We start from the raw sequence: 23,211 nt of genomic DNA on the forward strand, positions 1-23,211 counted from the left end.
GAGTTCCAACCTCCCCTCATAGCTGGTCCAACACACGCCTCAAAAACATACCGGCCTTCAACCTCCTCTTATAGCTGGTCCAACACACGCCTCAAAAAAATACCGGCCTCCAACCTCCCCTTATAGCCGGTCCAACACACGCCTCAAAAATATACCGGCCTTCAACCTTCACTTATAGCCAGTCCAACATACGCCTCAAAAACATACCGGCCTCCAACCTCCCCTTATAGCCGGTCCAACACACGCTTTAAAAACATACCGGCCGCAAAAAGCTCGATCTGCACTCTGTACAAAGAGAACATATATAAAATCCTCTACTTCTGGTACATGACACCTGACGTTCTCCATGCCATTTACCCGAACACCTCAGATCGTTGCTGGCGCTGTCAGCAGGAAAAAGGAACGCTTGTCCATGTTTACTGGAGCTGTCCAATGATCGTCCCCTTTTGAAACTTGGTCCAGCAATTACTAGATAGGATGCTCCCCCTGACTCCGAAAGTTTACTTATTAGGACTACCCCCACCGAACATCCCAGCACCCTACAAGAAACTGACCAGACATATCCTTACAGCAGCGCGTTGTCTGGTGGCTCTACACTGGAAGCATACTGCCCCTCCACCCCCTGAGGCCCTATATGCCAGGATAAAAGATGTGGAATTAATGGAGAAGATGACGGCCAGAATGCTAGACAGACTGGAGGCTCACGACAAGGTCTGGGAGCTTTGGCACCGCCGGGAGGAGGTATCCTGATCAGGTAGCTGAACCACATGGTCATTTCTCATCCCATTCCCTTCCCTCCCCCTCTCCTTCCCTACCTCCCTCCTCTTTCCCCCTCCCCTCCCCTCCTTCTTCTTCTTTTTGCTGTTTCCTTTCCTTTCTTCTTCTCCTCTCTTCCGGTGACCCCACGGGTGATACAAGATTGTTCACTAGTACAATAATGTACTGAAAAGTTTATCTCGTACTCTGCACTTAACAGGCTCCTGTAGCTGATACTCGGTACGAACTGTTCGCTACCTCATGAGAGGACACATAACTGGTCAAACAGACCTTTATGCATTGTCAAATATGTTGATGACCACTCCTCTAGATATTGCTTTTGAGAATGGTCCTGCATGTCTACGTGTATTGAAAATTTTCTGAATAAAACTGTTATTGATTTAAAAAAAAAAACATACCGGCCTCCAACCTCCCCTTAGCCGGTCCAACACACGCCTCAAAAACATACCGGCCTTCAACCTCCCCTCATAGCTGGTCCAACACACACCTTAAAAACATACCGGCCTTCAAACATCACAACATAATCCAATTTCTTTATGCCGATCGACAATACATAGATCAAACTTATCACCTGTAAAAACGTGCTTGAGATGTTGGTGGTAAACAGCCTGCTAGGCCCGGGGGGGGGAACCAAACCAAGTCCTCCCAAATGTTACCTCATATCCAAAAGTTGCCAAGAGTGTAAATGTAGACATTATGCTTTAAGGTTAATTAAAAATATCACATTTTAAAGGGAAAGGTAGAACAAGGGGAGGAGAAGTATGGAAGAGGCAGAGAGGGAGGAAAGTAGGGGGATGGAAGGTTGCGGGTAGGGAAGGGGTGTGGGGGTTCCCCCCAACCCTCACCCCCTTCTTCCTCCAACCTTCCCTTCTCCCCCTTTCCTCCCTCTCACCCTCTTCCATGCTTCCGCTTTGTTCTACCTTTCCCTTTAGAGTATTATATTTTTGATTAACCTTAAAGCTTAATGTCTACATTTACACTCCTGGCAACTTTTGGAGGGCTTGGTTCGGTTCCCCTCGGGCCTAGCAGGCTGTTTACCACCAACATCTCAGACACTTTTTTTTTTTACAGGTGATTATGTTTGGGCGATGTATTGTGGAACCTTAAAGCTTCTGTTTAATCTCTGTGTATTACTTGAGACCAGCCATTTCACTAGGTATATGTGAGGCCTCGTACACACAACCGTTTTCCTCGACAGAATCCATCAAGAAACTTGGTGGCAGAGTTTTTTTGCCGAGGAAAACGGTCGTGTGTATGTTTTTCATCGAGAAAACTGTCGTGGAACTCGATGAGAAAAAAAGAGAACAAGATCTCTTTTTCCTCATCGGGAGTCTCAATTTCCTCGTCGCGTTTCTCGTCGGGCTGGTTTTCGACGAGAAACACATTCGTGTGTATACTTAGAAACCCGCGCATGCTCAGAATAAAGTATGAGACGGGAGCGCACCTTCCGTAAAAGTAGCGTTCGTAATGGAGATAGCACATTCGTCACGCTGCAAAAATGTTGGCATTGTTTAAATGCTGCGCATTTAAATCATATTTAGAATGGGACAAAAATTAAAAATAATGATCTTCTTTTGCAGCTGATATTCACACACAGTTCTGACTAACTTTTTCTAAAATTTTTCATGCTGATCTCATGAATATTTTTGAATAATTTATATAGCCCGAAAATATTTTTTTTTTCAAATACAGATCTTTATTTGTAATTCTTATTTAATTATTATTTAATCTCTCCATGTTTTTTTTTTGTCAAGTTACCACCTTTGTAACATTAGTGTTTGGTCTTATCTGATCTGTTCCTTTATAATTAGACCTTTTGTAGTTTTTTTTAAAGTTAACCTGCCTACTCACAAGCTACATTTTTGGTTTTATTAAAAAGACATAGACAAGTAAACTGTAAACAAAAAATGAACTTTTATTCTGGTAAAGAATATAAATAAAATAAATACAAGGCAGCACTGAAGAACCTGCTGCCATTTGTGCACTTGTGTGTGGAGACTAAAATTGGGACATTGAGAAGCACATTCAGGAGGTTGTGGTACTAAAACAGGCTGCCTTCTGTCAGACCACCTTGAAGCAAGGCCATCACTTCCTGGTCTTCCTGGTAGCCTTCCCTGCAGCCTTCCTTGCTGCCTTCTCTGCAGCCTGCTCTGCAACATTGTCTGCAGCTTTCCTTCTCCGCTTGGCTGGAGGCTGTGCCTCTGGAGGTGTACTCGTGCCAGGAGGAGGAGAAGAAGGTGGAGGAGGTTGAGAAGAAGAAGGTGGAGGAGGAGGAGGTTGAGAAGAAGAAGGTGGAGGAGGAGGAGGAGGTTGAGAAGAAGAAGGTGGAGGAGGAGGATGAGGTTGAGAATAAGCAGGTGGGGGAGGATGGCCGTGGCTACAAATGACCGTGTCCTCAGTAAGTAGCCCCCTCACCCCCTTATTCAGCAAACTTACTAGTAGTGGCTCAAATATGAGGCGTTGGTCCTCGGTCATTTGGCTCATTTTGGCCATTACGAGGGTGCCATAGCCCTCTTCAGGGGTGGTTGGCTGCTGGAGGGTGGCCTGTGCCTCTCTAATCAGGGCCAGTGCTGCCTTGCTCACCCTCATATCCCTCCTGGCCCTTCTTGTAGGAGGGCGGATGGGAGGCACCTGGCACCTTGTGCTGCCACTTGGCCCTGCCACCTCCTCTGTGTCACTCACTCCTGCCACCTCCTCTGTGCCACTCACCCTGGCCTCCTCCTGCCTGACACTTTCCAGACCTCATCCTGGCTGATGTCCTCCTGTGTTTAAAAAGGGACAGTTTGAGTTTTGGGTTAAAAAATCACAAACAATTTTCAGCTCATGACTGTTGCAAATTGATTGTAAATGAATAGAAAAGACAATCATTCTGACCCCAGCAGTTCCATTCTTTTCTCCCCAACTTTTTCGGCCACTACTGTCTATTGATATGGAAAACACTTTTAGATCAAACATTAGATATTTTTTACATATTAACATCTATTTTACAGCATTTTTTCCCCCAATAAATACATTTAAAATACTATACCTGGCTCCAGACAGCCAAATCCGGGTCTTCCTTCAGGATGGAAGGCTCATCTTGCTCCTGAGAGGGCTCACCTTGAGAAGGAACAGCTTGGCTGCAGGGAAGGCTGGAGACTTGGCTGGAGGGAAGTCTGGAGCTTTTTCTGGAGGGTTGTCTGGGGGGAAGGCTGGAAAGTGAATCCCTTGTTGCAAGGTGGTCATCCAGAAAGGATATTCTGCCATAGTACCACAACTTCGGTACATATACCATCCCTGCTGCTGCTCCAGACCTGAGAAGCCAGTACCTTGTTGCGCGCAGCCCTGTATGTGCCTCTCAAGGTCCCAATTTTAGTCTCCAGCTGTTCAGCTGTTACATGGGGCATCTTTGTGTGCACAAATGGGAGCAGGCTATTCAGTGCTGCTGTCCTTAGTTTTTTATTCCTGTGGTTGGGGTCTTTTGTCGCCCAAAGAACGGGCAGCTCCCTTAGCCTATCAATAAATTCACCCAGGAACTCCTTTTCATTGAATGGATTCATATTTTCTGCCAGACAAAACCAAAGACAAATATACTAATGTCAATCACAGTCTATAAACTCTAGTAATCTTTATCCCCATATAGCCCTTAAATCTCTTTGCACTATAGGCCACTGATGTCCCAAGTTCCAATTATACCTTCGTCCACACGTTCGTCGTTCTAACGTCTTCCTCTGCACACCGAACGTATGTACGACACATGTGTGTTAAGCTTTATATACACTACGCATGCGTGACACTCCGCACACGTCGCCCGCCCATGACGTTCTTACTCGATGTTTCCCCACCCCTTCTCTTTCGGCGCGCAAACGACATGGCGGAATTAGATGAGCAGGTGTGTGATACTCGGCCAAGTTCGTCTAAACACAAAGTCATGGCGGAATTAGATGAGCAGGTGTATGATATTCGGCCAAGTTCATCAGAAAACGACGATATGGCGGAATCAGATGAGCAGGTGTATGATATTCGGCCAAGTTCATCAGAAAACGACGATATGGCGGAATCAGGTGAGCAGGTGTCAGTAATGAGGCCTAGATCATACCGAAAATCCGACGTAGCGGTATCAGATGAGCAGGTGTCTCCAATTCGGCCTAGATCATCCAGAAACTACGATGTGGCGGAATCTGATGAGCAGGTGTCTGTACTTATAAATGTGTCTAACAACGACACAACAAGCCCGAAGCCTGATGAGGAAACGTTAGAAACGTGGAGCAGATACAAGGCATCTAACATGTCCTACGCGGAAATGGTGGACATCTTACAAAAGTCTGATTACGATGCCAAGCATGGGCCCTATACCCACCCTAATTTAAGGAATGCCAAAATTATGGATAAAGTGTAAAGAAGTCTGGATCGACATTTTGGGGTGAAACAATCGAAGGAACAGCTCAGAAAGAGGTGGTCAGACCTCAAACTGAGGGAGCTGGAACAATTAAGGAGCATTAAGAGAATGCTTGGAAAAAGTAAGTACTTCTCCTGTGTCCCTATTATTATTGTTTTTCAGAACTTGCATGTTGCTCCATGTTAATGCTTTTGCATATAGGACCTTTGAAAATAACGGTTGTTTCAGACACATCCGTTCGTCCACTACATACAATGTTTTCTGAAGATACAGGGTTAACTAAATTTATCTAGGCTTGATTATATTCAAGAAATATGTTTAAATAGGTGTCTAGCTGAGGTGTTTGTAACTAGAATTCAAATCAAAATTAGATCAGTCTAAAGGAGAGGACACTCCACAGCTTTTTACACATCTGCACTCAAGAGCACTAGTGTGTGCCACCAGAACAACCTTTTTAGGGTGACCCACACAGGTGCTCCTGTGCATTTTTTGGGTGTCTACATGTGTGAAACGTGTCCCAAAAAGGTGAGTATTCAAGAATAGTGTTTGCCAAAAAACATGTCTTCTGCTTGTAACTGCCCAAACAGACACTTGTACCCCACTTCCAAGCAATGTTTAATATTCCTATTTTTGCCCTCAAATATGTGTGTGCTAAGTGTACTTTTTGTTTCATTCTCATAGGGGACAGAAGACTGGGAGGATACCACTCCTCAGAGCCAGAAAAAAACAAACCTCGCAAGGAGCCCTCACCTCACCGCCCACGTCGCAAGGAGCCCACACCTCACCACCCACCTCGCAAGGAGCCCTCACCTCAGCGCCCACCTCGCAAGGAGCCCACACCTCACCGCCCACCTCGCAAGGAGCCCTCACCTCAGCGCCCACCTCGCAAGGAGCCCACACCTCAGCGCCCACCCAGACCTCAGGATGTGGAGGAAGGAGAAGTGGTTGAAATTACTACAACAGGTCAGTATCTGTCACCACAGCTTCAGGTAATACGACAGGTAGGCCTGCAGATGTTTAATCCTTTCTTTTGTTTTTTGTTTTTAGGGGATGATTATGTGCCAGAAGAAAGGCCTCGATCCTCCCATTCCAAGACCCAAAATCTACTCCTCCAAATAAAGGCGTGCAGTAGGGAGATGTCTGAAATCAAGCAAACAATGGCCTTTATTGATAAAAGCTTGAAGGACATAATCGAGGACTTGGAGGGAAACTAAAAAAAATCAATTTTTGTTTCCCAGTTTTACCCCACCATTTTTGTACTTTTTCTTTCAAGCCAAAATTTGAGGATGCACACAGTGGGTCAACATGTGCTATCTGCCATCTCGGGATATCTACGTCCGTGTTTTGTGGGTGCAACCCCTTCCTCGCTACTCAAGTAGGTGAAAGGAAGAAGGGGTTGCACCCACAAAACACGTCCATTGATCACCCATGATGGCAGATAGCACATGTTGACCCTAAAAAGACTGTGTGCATCCTCAAATTTTGGCTTGTCCAGGGGTGCCAACACCCCATCGTACTATGGGCAGGTAGACAATTTAAAAAAAAATTCAATGTCTGCCTTATTGCCTAGAGGTTTACATTGTTATATTTTGTGCTATATAATATTCTGTTTTTATTATGGCAAATAAAAATAAAAATAAAAAATACACCACAAATACTTGAGAAAGACCATGTGTGTGAATATGGTAACATTTTGGTCAAACCAACAAGAAAGTGTGTCTTGTTTTTCTTAAATAACCTAGAACTTTTGATGTGTTTAGTTTTGGTGTTACCTGTGAAATTGTTGTTAGTTGATAATGAAAATACACTTGACACTACATGTAGTACACTAGGAAAAATTAGGAGACAGCTAAAATAAACACAAGCGAGACATCAAAAATGGATTTTAAAACAGATTTTTGAGGTTTTGGCTCAAAATAATAAATTACAGATTGGCTGGCATAGGAATGGCCCCCCTACCCGTGAAATATGCATCATACTTATTCCGGACTGAGCAGAGGCATATGAGAGAATTGGTTCCTACAGAGCAACCAATTCTTGGTCCATGAACGCCTCCTCACCCTGTTCATGGACTCGTCTAGGTCTAAAACAAGAAGACCAACACACACCGACTGCATAACCCGAACTCAACGACGAGCAGATGCCTGCAACATGGCTAGAAACAAACGACTAATCAGAACGAACGCACTAAACAGAAAGCACTGAAGAACAGCAAGTCCTATGAAGAACGACCTGAAAACCAGAAACGAGCGGACAGGAATGCACTGTAAAACAAATACGACCTGACCACACGCCCTGAAAGACAATATACGAACCCACAAGCACAAACTGAATGGCAGAAAACGATCTGAAAGCAGGAAGACTGAAAAGCGTGAATCGTCACTCACCAAACTTTTACTAACACACGGCAACACGAGATTAGCAAAAGCAGCCCCAAGGGTGGCGCCAATGGAATCAAACTTCCCCTTTATAGTACCGTTGTACGTGTTGAACGTCACCGCGTTTGAGAACGACGAGATTTGGTCTTGACAGTGCGTACGCAAAGAAAGTCAAGTTTCTCAACAAGCCTAACAAGGAACTCGTCGAGGAAAATGATGTTTCATTTACGACGAGTTCCTCGGTTGTGTGTACGAGGCCTAATGCCGCGTACACATGATAATTTTTCGGCATGAAAAAAAACAATGTTTTTCGGCATGTAGAAAAACGACATTTTTCCAACTTCATCATTAAAATGACGTTGCCCACACACCATTGTTTTTTAAAAATGCTCTAGCAAAGCACGGTGACGTACAACACGTACAACAGCACTATAAAGGGGAAGTTCCATGCGGATGACGCCACCCTTGGTGCTGCTTTAGCTGATTCCGTGTTAGTAAAAGACGATTCACGCTTTTCTGTCTGTTACAGCGTGATTAATGTACTTACTCCATTACCAGAACGAGCGCTCCCATCTCAAAACTTGCTTCTGAGCATGCGCAGGTTTTTAACGTCGTTTTAGCCCACACACGATCATTTTTTAAAACCCGAAAAACGACATTGTTTAAAACGTCGTTAAAAATGTTACGTTTTTCAGAAGCCGAAAAATGATGTGAAGCCCACACATGGTCATTTTAAATGACATTTTTTTAAAACAACGTTTTTTTCATGCCGAAAAATTATCGTGTGTACGCGGTATCAGAGTTTACAACCACTTTAATGTTAAAGTTGAACTCCAGCCTTGCCTTCTGTATTGCAGAGTTGTATAGATTCTACCTAAATCATAAGTAGAATGTAGTTTGGGTAGAAGCCAATAAAACCAGGTCCTTCTAGCAGAAGATAATCGCACAGAGCAGTTAGCAAAGAACTAAGTATGTGCACGTTTAACTTAAGAAGAATATTTGGTGTTGAATTCTGCTCACATCCTTGTCCTATTTGTGTCAAACTCAATTCTTCTCTAATGTCATTTTGCTAGTGGCTCAGAAGAGAAAAGGAATCATATCAGCTCGTTTCTGGACACCAAACCCAAAATACAGTCAAGATATAATGTACTGTATGCTAGGTTACAAAATTAAAGGAAAACGATTGCCTTTTAACATTTTCAGAGTTTATAGGAAAATCTGATCAGGATGAGGTTAGGTTCACACCTATGCAGTTTCCCTGCGGCTGTGTTTGCGTTGGCACAGCAGCCCATTCATTTGAATAGTCTGCTGCACCTACAGAAAACGCAGGGAGAAGCACCTTTTCCAAAATTGCAGCCACAGGGAAACCCCATCTTGATATGTGCTTCCCAACACAGTAAAACATGCTGTGGTTTCCAGTGTGGGGGAGTCATTAAAAAGTAATGGCACTCCCGCATGTCTGCTAAGAGCGTGGGTGCAGGGAAGCGTGTGATTGATTACACACAGTCCCTCACCTGCCTATAGTGTGAGCCTTACAGTGGGAATAAACTCTCTTGCATGTTTTTACCTATAGGTAAGCCTATAATAAGGCTTACCTATAGGTACAGCAAAAATATCCTAAATGTGCACCATTTAGGAGACATTTACTTTAGTTGCAGCCGGTGACGTCACCAGCGCATGTGCTCTGAAAGAACGGCATACCTGTTCTGTTCCTTCAGAGTCATGCTGTAAACAGAGACTCCCACGCAGAGTGACGTCACCAGCCATTCATGTCACCAAAGCCTGCAAAACCCGGAAGGAACACCGGGTGAAGATGGAAGCACCTGGCATACTAGCACATGACCAGGGTAGCTAAGATGTACATCCCATAGCTTGACTGTCACCATATTTACTTACTCCAACCTTAAACCCCTCTTAACCTTACCTATAATAACAAGACCACACTTGAGCTGGAGTAAAACTGGCCAACGGCAGCCTTCTTTATTCATAATTATTAAATATGTATATAACATATTTTAACCATATTCTAACCATAACAAAAACTCAGATACCAGATACTCCCCCTGGTGGTCTTTGATGGACTTGCCAACATAATCATTTTCACTTCTTCACAGCGGGCCTTTTACCGTACTAGGCCTCCAGCAGAAATAACACTAGCTCAGAGACAACCTGTTACTCGTAGTGCCACCATTACCATCTTCAGATAACCCTTGTTAACTGCACACACCAGGGGGCCCATACCACAGATGAGTCCCCCACACTTCCACCTCATAGGATAATTACCACCATCAAAGACCACCACCGCCAACCGTCCGCTGCAATGACATGTACTGCAACAACACCTGAAAGAAAGAAAAGTTAATGAAACCCAGAGAGGGCGGGCGGGAACCCTCTCCTCCAACTGATTCCCCTGCTGTGTTGTCTGGGTCACCCCTCCAGTGCCTTAAATAAACAAAACCCCTCCTCTCCACAACTTTTCCTCCAATCCCTTAAAGCGGTCCTCCACCCTAAAGTGGAGTCCCGCTGATCGGAACCCTCCCCCCCTCCGGTGTCACATTTGACACCTTTCAGGGGGGAGGGGGGTGCAGACACCTGTCTAAAGACAGGTATTTGCACCCACTTCCGGCCACACGCTACGGGCGAAAGACGGGCATTCCGTCACATCCCGTCTGTCGCCCGTTGTGTGCTGGGAACACTCGGCTCCCAACACACAGCGTGTGAGCCAATCGGCGGGCGCAGCGCGACTCGCGCATGCGCCGTAGGGAACCGGGCAGTGAAGCCGCAGCGCTTCACTTCCTGGTTCCCTGAGCGTGGATGGAGGGGGGAGCAGCAGAGAGACGAGCGATCGCTCGTGCTCTGCTGCGATCAGCGCTGGACTCCAGGACAGGTAAGTGTCCTAATATTAAAAGTCAGCAGCTGCAGTATTTGTAGCTGCTGGCTTTTAATATTTTTTCCCCGTGACACATCCGCTTTAATACAGGGCTAAAAATTTCAAATCCTGAGCTATTAGCCAGGCCTCAAGGGTTACTCGCCACCAGTTGCCCCGCCCAACCCCTACCATGTCCCGCCCCTAAACACGCCCTCATGAATTATCTCATGAAATTACATTTAAATGTTTTATGCAGAATTAAGTTATAAAAATAAATATTAACAACAACTTTATCCGTGGGATGAAAAGAGGTCCTGGACTGCTGCACTCTTTAAAACGATATCTTTATTCAGCAAGTGAAATCCAAAAAACGTTATTCGTGTCCAAAAATGCAGCCTGCCCATATCTACCAATGCAGCCACGTGTCCCCAGTGCAGCCATCTGTCCCCAGTGCAGCCACGTGTCCCCGGTGCAGCCACGTGTCCCCAGTGCAGCCATGTATCCCCAGTGCAGCCATGTGTTCCCAGTTCAGCCATGTGTCCCCAGTGCAGCCATGTGTCCCCAGTGCAGATTTGAGCCATGTGTCCCCAGTGCAGCCATGTATCCCCAGTGCAGCCATGTATCCCCATTGCAGCCTGTGTCAACAGTGCAGCCATGTATCCCCAGTGCAGCCATGTGTCCCCAGTGCAGCCAAATGTCCCCAGTGCAGCCAAATGTCCCCAGTGCAGCCATGTGTCCCCAGTTCAGCCATGTGTCCCCAGTGCAGATTTAAGCCATGTGTCCCCAGTGCAGCCATGTATCCCCAGTGCAGCCATGTATCCCCATTGCAGCCTGTGTCCCCAGTGCAGCCATGTGTCCCCAGTGCAGCCATGTGTCCCCAGTTCAGCCATGTATCCCCAGTGCAGCCATGTGTCCCCATTGCAGCCATGTATCCCCAGTGCAGCCATGTGTCCCCAGTGCAGCCATGTATCCCCAGTGCAGCCATGTATCCCCATTGCAGCCTGTTTCCCCAGTGCAGCCATGTATCCCCAGTGCAGCCATGTGTCCCCAGTGCAGCCATGTGTCCCCAATGCAGCCAAATGTCCCCATTGCAGCCATGTGTCCCCATTGCAGCCATGTGTCCCCCTTGCAGCTATGTGTCCCCAGTGGAGCCGGTGTCCCCATTGCAGCCTGTGTCCCCATTGCAACCTGTGTCCCCAGTGGAGCCATGTGTCCCCAGTGGAGCCTACCTGTGCTGGGTAAGAGAGAGGAGAGCTGCCGCCGCCTGGTAGTTCAAAGTGCGGGGAACATAACAGCTTTCAATTCAATAGCTGTGTTCCCCACCGCTTTGATAGACAGATCACCCGTCCAATCCTGGGATGGGTGATCTGTCTATCAAAGTGCCCGGACAAAGGGGAGGGGCTGTATATGAGAACGGGGAACGCGGCGGGGAACACAGCTATTGAATTGAAAGCTGTTATGTTCCCCACGCTCTGAACAACCAGGCGGCGGTGGTGGCGGCGGCGACAACGACGACATCAGCGGCGACTCTCCTCTCTCTTCCCCTATATTCACTCCTTGCTCGCCTCCCCTGCTCCCAGGCAGCCCACACTCGTCAGCCCTTAAAATGCACTCGCAAAATGCGAGCAGGCCAGTGTAAATTTTGAGGGCTGCCTTAATACACCCCACTTTCCAAACTAACTTCCTTAACACTTGCTGTCCCTTATCACTCCTGTCATGCTGACCCTCTGCTAGCTCCTTTCCAATCCACTTGCTCAAGGCCTCTCTTTATGACCTAGACAATTTTTTTTTAAGAAGCAATATTAATGGCTAAAACATTTCTATTGCCTCTTAAAGTGGTTGTAAACCCTTACATGCCACTTTTTGCTACAGGTAGGCCTATAATAAGGCTTACCTGTAGCTATCCTGGATATCTCCTAAACCTGCACGGTTTAGGAGATATCCTCCTGTATCTGCAGATGCCGAAGACATCGGCACATGCTCACTGAAGCAATGACACGTCGTGCCGTTGCTTCAGTTGGACTGTGCCATTACCGGCGGCTCCAGCACGCATGCACGGGAGTGACAACACGCAGCTCCGGCAAATCACAGAGCCAGAGTCAAGAAGACGGACGCAGCCTGCACCGGGGGCAGCGCCGGATTTGTTTGCAGGTAAGTGTCACATAATGGGCTAATATGCGATGCATACTAGCCCATTATGCTTTAAATTGGCAGGCTTTGCAGGGAGCAAAAGAGGAAGTAAAACCCATCAGGGTTTACTTCCTCTGTAAAGCTCCCAACAGCATCACTTTTTTAAATAAAGTATTACATTTTTTCTTGATTTCTGCATCTTGTTGCAGTTCTTATCTGATTAGAATTGAATAAAGAGTGACCACAAAGGGATTAAATCTTCAACCTCCCCACCCCCCTAAATCTGCATTCTTGCTTTCTACGATAGAAATTATTCTTTCAATTTTTTATTTTGAACTAGTCACCAGATAATGGAAGGGGGTGAAAGACCTGCAAGGAAGAAGTACAGTACTCACTGAAGTGTATTTACTAAAGACACATAGACTGTGCACTTTGCAGTTGCACTCGTCTTCCTCAGAGCTTAGCAAATGTGGTGAAGCTCTGCTGATATCATCATCCAATCATGTGCAAAAAAATGCATTTTTTTTTCCTTGCATCTGATTGAGATTTTTTTACAAAGTGAAGCTTTATCACATTACATTTGCTAAGAAAAACGAGTGCAGCTGCACTTGCAAAGTGCACAGTCTATTTGCCTATAGTAAATCAACCCCTTTGTTTCTCCTAAAGTAGCAAGCAACTCGTTCTTTTTTTCTCTGAAAACTCTTGATTGGTAGACGGCACAAATACAATTTCTTCTGTGAGAATAAGATATCACATTACCTCTAATTGTGTATTTGTTGTTTTCATTTTTAAGGCTGGTGATAAAATGAGTTGAACCTAATTGTTACAGCAGTTTTACTAATACTATGGATAAAGAGATTAAGTTGTCATAAACTTTTACATTGCATATCATTAATGTGATTGGATGTAAATGTATGAGATCTTTTATACTGAATGCTTCCTTATATTGCAGGGTCTTGGACAAACTTCACTCTGAACGGCCATGTTGGGCAAGGACAGATAAAGACATTCAGTACTGGAGAAGAAGAGGCCAAGATTTCAGTGTTTTATTCAGACATGGAGAAAACGGAGCAGCAGACAAGCCAGCTTTGCCAATAAATATTGATGGAAAGAAGAGATGTAACGTAGTAGATAAAAATGCCAAGGAATGTCACAACACTGTCATAGAAAATGTGGAGAAAACAAGAAAGAAAGTAGCAGTAGGTGTAAAAACAGTAGAACAGCAGACATCAGATGGCAGTTGTGAGAAGTTAGAGGATTTAATCTCATCAAATCCAGAATGTGGTCCATTTGTGTGTCCCGGTAAGCAGAAAATACAATTTATTTCAAAGGGTAATTCTCCTGAAGGTCCATGCCACATGGCTATAACATCAAGTTCAGGTGACAACTCTTGCATCAAAGAAAATTCAAAGCAAGATAACGATAATTACATTGTAAATCAGGACTGCAGCAAGAGTTCTTCCTCAAAACGGAAATATAGTCGACCCTCAAAGCCACCATCATATGAACTTCATCAGCAGACGTGGGGAGCTGTAGACGTTGGTGAAAATAAAGATGATCAACAAGATGAACACTCATCTCCCAAAGTTCTAGATTCCTCCCAGGACTCCTGTTCTCATGACTCAGGCATGGAACCTCCTAATTACATACCTCCTCCATCATACAAGTCCCCAACTCCACTACATCCAGCCAATAAAACTTTAAAAAAAGTGCCTAGACCAAGTGACTGCTTACGGCAAAATATTTCGGCTGAGAAAACCAGCACAAGTGACAAAAAAAACATCTGTTTTCTCGGAAACAATGGTCCTTTCACCAAACCAGCCAGCCACAGGCACTCAGAAAATTGTAAACACTCCATACAATATATCCCTTTTGATGACCCACGAATTAAACATATAGCCAAGGAGGCCGAGAAACACAACCACAGTAAAAAATACTCTTCCACAAATGATCCTTGTAGGGTTGAAAATGTGAATCAGGATACTAACCTTCACAAACGAGAACAAGATAGTGCCTTTATCAACCCCAAAAATTTGGGACATCATCATGTAAAAAGAGAAGGTATTAAGCATAAACAGTGGTTGCATATCTCCATTCCAGATCAAATGTGTTGCCCGCTTCCCGAAAATAGAGATGGAGCGACAGCATGTAGCTTGCCAGAAGACAGTGAGCCCACTCACAAACTGTCTTTAAAAAAGACCCATTCTGACAGTGTTTGTGAAACTGTGACGAAAGTCAAAAAGTTTGAACCTGAGTCTTTTGTTTTTAGCAAAAAAAGTTCCAAGAGGAAACTAAATGAAACAATATTTTGCTTGGTTTCAATTCCAGTAAAATCTGATTCCAGCCCATCTGATATATGCAAGAACAACAAGCGTTTAATGGACAATACAGACAGGATGAACATGCTAAAACACAGCAATGCAGGTCTCCCCGAGCAAAGGCTTTTAAGTGCATCTTCCAGTGACTTAGAGCTACAAACACTTACAGGAAACCTGAACAATAATACAGAGCTACTAAAACAAGCCCAGTTCAAAACAGAGGAAAACAAACAAGCAAATGACCTCAAATCTGGCGAGTTGCAACACAGGGAGCTGACATTATCTGGCTCGTGGCCAGGTGATCAGTACAAAGATCAGCAAACTCAAACATTGTTAACAGACATAGAAATTTATAATGGGAAAAAACAGAGTGAACAATCTCAGATAGTAGATGGGAGGCCATCTGCAGAAAATATGAGACAAAATGTATTTGGTATTAAAGGTCAGATAGGATTTGCACCTTCCAGCAACAGTGCATTTTCAAGGACATCCTTGTTATTGACACAAATACCTAAAACAGAGCAATCTCGTGAATTTCCTAGCGTAAATGTTGATGGGAAGGGAAAAGCAGTAAAGTGTGATAAGAGTGAGGTTGAGGAAGACCACCCATGCAATAAGAAAGAGGTTTTTGGTCAGTTTCTTTTAAAACCTGTCAATCGACGCCCCTGGGATGCTATAAGAGAACTGGAAAGTTTAAATAAAGAATTTCAGGAGCCAGAAAGTTGTGCTGTTGATGGTAAAAAGAATGTAGTTAGTGAGCAAAGTAAAGTGATTCCAATGGAAATGTCTTCCACAAGAACAGCATTGAGGAGAGAAATGTTGAACAACAGTCGTCACATTATAGAGGTAGAAGAGGTGCCACTGTTTGAGGCCCTCCAAAGTAAGTCAGAAAAGTGGTGTACGGAAAAGTTAACGTATGATATTTGCGAGAGGACTGAAATATGCAAATCTTCCCAAGTGAAAGAGTCCAACAATCAACTAGGAAAGCTATCTGATGGATGCACACCAGAACAAAAACAAGTTCAAATTAAGAGGTCTAAAGAGGCAGTTTCTACAAACGCACCTTTGAATCCAAAAACAGAACAAGAACTTTCAGAACAAAGTCACGCAAATAAAATTTCTCCCACCATAAAACAAGATGTTCCAGATGCTTTAGTCCACCATTTCAAAGAAGACAAGACTTGTTTTGACCATACATTTTTTGATGTAGTTAAAGTTAGCTCAGCAAAATTTGGCCAAATTGGTGATAATATGTTAAGGAAGTTGTCACTAGCTGATAGAAACCACGGGCGTTCTGTTCCTGACCTGAGTAAACATTCTAGTGGCACAAGTGAGAATGGAGACTTATTCGAGGAGCACAACTTTTTGGACATTCCAGGGAATGAATCCCTTCATGAAAGAGCTGCTAGGATTCTTGGAATCGAAGTGACGGAGGATTCTTTAGTATCAAACGGAAGCTCTGAAGCTCAAAGCCCAGAAAATCTTATGTTTGGTAGTGGAGTACAGCCACAGAACAATGAAAGTCCCAAAGTGAGTGACATTTCATTTTCGACAAACGAGGCAGTAAGGATTTTCAAGAGTGTCCTTCGTTTGCCTGTAGACAATGAGAAAGCTGTTGAAAAATTAAAGAACATACATCAAGATCAGGAACTAGCTTTGGCATATCCATCAGTTTCAGAGCAGAATGAGACAAATATTTTGCGTAGTGCTGAGAAAAGGCTAAGGAGCACATCCAAAATGATAGAAACATTACAGGGGAAACTTGCATCTACGCCAGTTCGCACTGCTATAGACCGCCTTGCTCGCATGAAAGAAGTCGATTCTGTTTCCAGAATGAGGCGGCTAAGCATTAAAAGCACAGATTCTGGTGATGAATTAGATGAGGAAAAACAGTTTCATGGAACACATGATGGAAGAACCAGAAAATTCTCTATGGGTTCCATTTATAAACGAGTTATCTCCCTAGATGAAAACCTTCTCATAACACCAAAAGGCAAAGATAAATTGGATTCTTTATCTTGTGCAGGTAAGAAAACTGTAGAAATCAGTGTAATTGATTTTTTTTAAACAAATTTACTGATATATATAGAAGAATGTGTTCAAATCTTGCTTACATTCTACCATACAAGCAAATGATTTGGCAGAGACACCAGTGGGTTGAATCACAAACAGGCTTCTTATTGCTCACAGAGAATCATAAGACAAGACTTGCTGGCATTACTTTGTGTCTCTAACCCCTGGCACAAAGCGATAATGACGGTGTCTCTCCCATAGCTGAATTCCCCAGTTAGTAATCTGCTCTTCATTTTTCAATGGGCAGAAGCGGTGGAGGAGCGTTCACCTCTCCAAAGATGCGTCTAGCAGGACTTTTTTTACCGTAATGCTAGCGCAACGTTCCAGTGTGAAAGCCCTCGGATCGTCACCGCGTTTTTGCCAATCAGAATTTCCGAGCAACATTTGTGTGACTGTGTGTATGCAAGACAAGTTTGAGCCAACATCCGTCGGAAAAAAATCCACGGTTTAGTGGTCGGAATGTCCGATCGTGTGTACGCGGCATTAGGCTATACTGCACAGAACCTTTTTTAGAATTCAGTTCTGTGTGGCCTTGAAAACATTGAAAGACTGCCCTATTGGTGACTTTACAGTAAAGTCAGATTTAGGAATATTTTTATTAGCGGGTGATATGTGATGTATTGGCTAGCTGTACAATCCATGGAGGTTACATAATTTTTTTTCTACGTATCTTAAAACCTCATCTTTCAGATAACTTTATCTAAATTTAGTATATCTCACCCCATGTTAGCCTGCATACAGTTAACATTTTTTAGTTTAGGATAGAGAGAAGAAGGGTTAGAACCTTGTTAGCGTTCACTGCTGGCTGTGTGCCTTTGTATGGGATTTCCTCCACTGCCTGTCCCAGTAACAATCTCTCAACTTTACAAGAAGTAAGAAGAAATCTTCCAACAAATAGAAAGCATTAAAACAAATTCTAACCATTCCCCATTCTGTTAAATAAAGTGTGTAGTAATATTGACTGTGACCCTGTCATATACTGTAGCTCTTCCCTTACTTCCTGGCATGGTGACTACCTTTCACCAGGATAGGAAGTGGAAAGAAAACTCGGGGGAGGGGGTTTGGGGGGACAGAAAGGAATTTAAAGATGATATCTCTAGCCAAAACAAACAAAACATTTTGTCTGAATTTCTCTTTTAAAGTGGTTGTATAATCTCTTTTTTTATTTTTACCTACAGGTAAGCCTATAATAAGGCTTACCTGTAGGTAAAATTAATATTTCCTAAACCTGTACGGTTTAGGAGATATTCACGGCACATGCACTGTGAAGGTCCGCCAGACGCTGCCGAACCTTGCCGGGAAGAAGACTCCCGCGAATCGCGGGTCTGGCCACTCACAGCGCAAAAAAACGCGAACCCGGAAGAAACGCTGAGGGAACATGTCAGCTCCCTCGGCGTGGACTGGGATCAAATGTGGACACCTCGTTCTAAGGTATTTCATAATGAGCTGCATAATAGCTCATTGTGCTTTTGCCTTACAGGTTTTTTTGTTTTAAAAAATAAAAAATAAAATGTATGTGGGTATACAACCACTTTAAAGCTTTATTTTAAATTAGTTGCGTTTTATCTGTATGTAATTGATTGTACATTAACATGTTGGACAACTTTTAACAATGGTCAAAACAAAAGGAATATTGGGAATAAAAAATCCCAGAACATCCAGGATGAAGGAACATTTAACGCCTTCCAACAGGACTAATAGATGGTAGACTGTCTGCAGAAAATATAAGGCAATGTATTTGGTATTAAAGGTCAGACAGAATTTGCACCTTCTAGCAACAGTACATTTTCAGATACCTAGAACAGAGCGCCCCAATGAATTACCTTGTACAAATGTTGATGGAAAGGGTAAAATGGTAAAGTATGATAAGAATGAGGTTGAGGAAGACCACCCATGCTATAAGAACAAGGTTTTTGGTTGGTTTCGTTTAAACCTGTCAACCGACACCCTTGGAATGCTATAAGATAACTGAAAAGTATAAATAGAGAATTTCAGGAGCCAGAAAAATGTACTATTAATGGTGAAAAGAATGTTGTTGTAGAGTAGTTTCAAGTGGACATTTCTTCTACAAGAATGGAATTAAGAGAAATGTTGAACAACAGTCATCACATTATAGAGATAGAAGAGGTGCCAATGTTTGAGGTCCCTCAAGGTATAGTATGTCCATAAATTTGTGTATGGAAAAGTTACTGTTTGATGTTTGCAATATCTATATGTAATAGATTGTAAAATAAGATTGCAAAATGTTAGACAACTTTTAACTAGGGTCACAACAATAGGCAATTTTGGGGAAGAAAATTCCCAGAAGGAGCATTTGACTTGATACTATCTTTAACATTTTAGTAATAGCCCTAGTACTGTCAAATATGAAAAAGAAGGCTCCTCAGCTATGTGTAGGCTGACCCAAGGATAGGCTTGTTCCTTCTGTCCCCTACATCCCTCAGCTCATGCATTTCCTCCCACTACAATGACCGTATGCTGAAGCCTTACACAGGGGGTGGACAAATCAGTGCGTAATTCAGGAGGCTTTCAGCCTGGTAGCACTTTTTGGAAAGCAACAAACGTCTACTTTTGTTGAAGTTGATTTTAGACAGAGTGGGAAAGAATCATTAGAACACCTATTTAGTTTTTACTATTATCTGGGGCTCCACTAAAGAGATTTTCTCTAACTTCTGTCCTATTGACAATAGTTTTACCAGACAGAATTTAAAGCGGAGGTCCCGTGATCATCTTGTTTTTTTCTTCAGACACATTCCAAACAATAATGTAATACTCACTGTTTGTGTGTTTAAAATCTGCTGCTGTCCTTTTTTAGTTTCAAAGAAGTAGTTATAAAAACTGATCCCGGCCGTTCCCATCTTGCTTGTGGGCATGTGAAGCCCACATGCATTGATTTCCAGGATGCAGTAAATGCTGAGCTCCCAGCATTCACCGCTCATTCCCGTGCATGCTCAGTGTTCAGGCGAGCAGCGCCGCAAACTTCCAGGTTGCCATCAGAACGGGCGGCGGTGGCAGAAGTTCCCGTCCCGTTGTGATGGCAACCAAACCAATAAAAAAAAGATCACTTCCTCTTTCCAAATCTCGTGGGAACTCACGGCAGGCCTCCGCAATGACTCTTTGGAACAATGATGCAAGCTCCCAGGAGACATTGCGGCACACAGGAAATTACGGAATAGCCGCAAAAAAAAACACCCATATCTGCAGTAGACACAGACAGAAAGCTGAGATGAACATCAGGAAAACACAGGTACACAACAAAAAAATGTCCGTTTATAACTTAATACATTGCAGTAATTTGATTGAGCGAAAGTTGTAAAATCGGGTGGACCTCCGCTTTAAGTGAGGGAAAATCTGCAATTGGGATACACACAGAGAAGTATAAAATATAACGGGGGTTTTAGCCTTCTCCTACTCTATTGAAAAAAATATATATTTGTCTGTATTGATGTTGGAGATTTTCTGCTACTTTTAGGTACACACGGGCAAACATGTCCGATGAAAACGGTCCGCCGGACATGTCCGCCCGGAGATTTCTGTATGATGGCTGTACACACCATCATACAGAAATCCGCGCGTACACGATACGCGGTGACGAGGCCGCGACGATGACGCGGCGACGTGCGCAGCCCTGGAAGTTCAATGCTTCCACGCATGCGTCAAAGTGATTAGACGCATGCGAGGGATGGCGGCCGCTCGGACATGTACGGTAAGTCTGTACAGACAACCGAACATGTCCGACGGACAGGTTTCCAGCGGACATGTTTCTTAGCATGCTAAGAATTTTTTGTCCGCTGGGAAACGGTCTGCTGGACAAATGTCCGCTGGAAAATGGTACGCTAGGCCCTACACACGACCGAACTTGTCCGCTGAAAAGAGCCCGCGGACCAGTTTCAGCGGACATGTTCGGTCGTGTGTACGGGGCCTTAGAGCACTGTCTGTGATAGCAGTATGCCATTTTAGATGCATGTAACATTATTTTTTTTCTTTCCTGTTTATATTCCACAGATGTATATGACCCAGCCAGAGTCGAGAGAGTATAACTCTTTTCTTGGTAAATGATTGTGTGTTACTGTGAGCATTGCGGGTCAAGGCAAAAGAAGGTCTGATGTTCTCTGCTTTCTTATCAAAACTTGTTCAAGCTATCTACGCCATTTCCACATTGCCATTACTACTGCCAGAACCAAGTCATCTGTCTTCTGCACCGTTACCACTAAATATCTGGAATGCAAAGAAAGAAGTGAAATTTACTAGTGAAAGTCCTTTCCTTGAGAAGCACATGAAGGAAAATCCCAGGAGACCTTGACCAACAATGTTCATAAACATGTAATTGTTTTTCAGTTTGCACACTGCGTGCCACAGTCCCGATGAATGTAATGTTGAACTCTGCACAAGTATGAACACAGGAGGCTAGTAACACAACCTGAATGTATCCACACCAACGTATCCTATACTTGGAGAGACCATCGTTGCTTTCTTTCTTTTAAAACTGTTTTAATATATGGATGCTTGTTCGTTACCATGTTTTTGGACAGATGGATGAACATGTAATGAAGCAAATTCATCCCACATCATTAAACCTCCACGTTGATGACAGTTCCACAATGAAAAATAAGATTGTGTTGAAGAATTGATGTGTGTTCTATGAATGCAGAAACACTTCTAAACATGAGCTTGGAAAGAGAGCAAACACATCTAATTGGCTGTGTATCTTTGCTGTTGGAGAAGCGCAAAACATTTTGACTGTGGGGGAGGATTTAAAGACATGTATGAAAAGGAACTGGCTGCAATATAGCGTGTGGGCTTTCTTCATTGTAGATGAACCAGTAAACATCTTTTTGACAGCTGATTTTTACGAGCGAAGCAAGCATTGTTGCTTATCATTAACAGTTGAGAAAAATTGCAATTTGGAAATGATTTCTAAAAACCTTTAAGAGCTTGTACACATAGATGGCCTTTAGTGAAAATGACAGAGGAAGTTTTAAAAAATTGGGTGTGTCTATTGCGGAGTCCATCTTTTGGTGAGCATCCAAAAACCAATCAGAATATGTCTTTGAAAAAATATGGGGGGAAATTCTTCAATTTTTAAGGATACTCCTTCCATCCGCTATATCCCTCAGCTCCTACATCTCCTCCCACAATGATGGCAGTATGCCATAGCCTTACAAAGGGTGGACAAATCACTGTTTAATTTGGAAGGCTCTAAGCCCAGTCCAGGAGCCACGCTGCACTATTTAGAAGCTTGCAAACGTTGCCTTTTATTGACATTTGATATTAGCAAGCTCAAAAAATCGAACAAAGTTAGACACGACTTGTGATGAATAAGGGGCATTATTAACCTGACTTTTGGGATTTGTTCAGACCCAGCCACTCAAACAGTAATTAACTGTATTACTTAGCATGCAAGCACTTGGTGGTGGCAAAAACATTGCCTTTTAATATTTTGCCTTTACTTGCCACCAAACACCACACCTTAACAGACCTGCAAACCAACATTTGGCCTATTTACAAACTGGAACCTCCTCATTGCTGACGCTTAATGCCATCTATGTGTACAATCCTGAAGTCTCACTTTGTCCAATAGCACTTAAACTATATTGTGTCCGTAAGGGTGAAGCCTCGTACACATGACCAAGTTTCTCAGCAAAAACCAGCAAGAAACTTGCTGGGAGATATTTTTTGCAGAGGAAACCGGTTGTGTGTACATTTTCGTTGAGGAAACTGTCGAGAAACTTGACGAGCCAAAAAGAGAGCAAGTTCTCTATTTCCTCGACGGGAATGGAGAAACTTGCCTTGTCGAGTTCCTCGACAGCCTAACAAGGAACTCGACGAGGAAAACGATGTGTTTCGCCCGTCGAGTTCCTCGGTCGTGTGTACGAGGCCTAAAACTTTTTCTTTTGGATACAGTTGGGAAGGGTTAGATTCTCTCAAGTTTTTTTTTGCTGTTAGTATCCCTGTCAGAAAGATCCTCGTATTACATTGGAACATTGTCACAAAATCATTCAATGGGGACAATTATTCGGGGGACAATTGTCTAAGCTGGGAATTTGCTTCACTTTGATTTTCTCTCATTGCTTCTCCAGGACAAGTCATACAGGAACATCTCCCTAGTGGGACACAGACAGGCAAAAATAACCCGATAGAGTATTTAACCCTTCTCTACTCTATTCAAAAGCTAAAACAAAAAGTTTTTCTTTACATAGACTTTCATTTAAAAATAGAATAGAATACTTTTTTCTTCTTCTGAATTTAAAGATATTTCGATAACATTATAGCAAGGCTTAAAGTATG

General features: G+C 43.4%; 1 protein-coding gene across 1 annotated transcript in view; it reads left to right on the forward strand.

The window, feature by feature from the left end:
• JCAD (junctional cadherin 5 associated) overlaps nt 1-21,144 on the forward strand; it is a 62,996-nt gene extending 41,852 nt beyond the window's left edge. The window contains exons 2-3 of the mRNA XM_040352603.1: nt 13,485-16,876; nt 20,929-21,144. Of these exons, the coding sequence (XP_040208537.1) occupies nt 13,485-16,876; nt 20,929-20,963 (3,427 nt within the window). The 3' untranslated portion in view covers nt 20,964-21,144. The remainder of the gene's footprint in view (nt 1-13,484; nt 16,877-20,928) is intronic.
• The last annotated feature ends 2,067 nt before the right edge of the window (nt 21,145-23,211 follow it).

This window comes from Rana temporaria, chromosome 5 (assembly GCF_905171775.1).
Source record: "Rana temporaria chromosome 5, aRanTem1.1, whole genome shotgun sequence".
Taxonomy (NCBI): domain Eukaryota; kingdom Metazoa; phylum Chordata; class Amphibia; order Anura; family Ranidae; genus Rana; species Rana temporaria.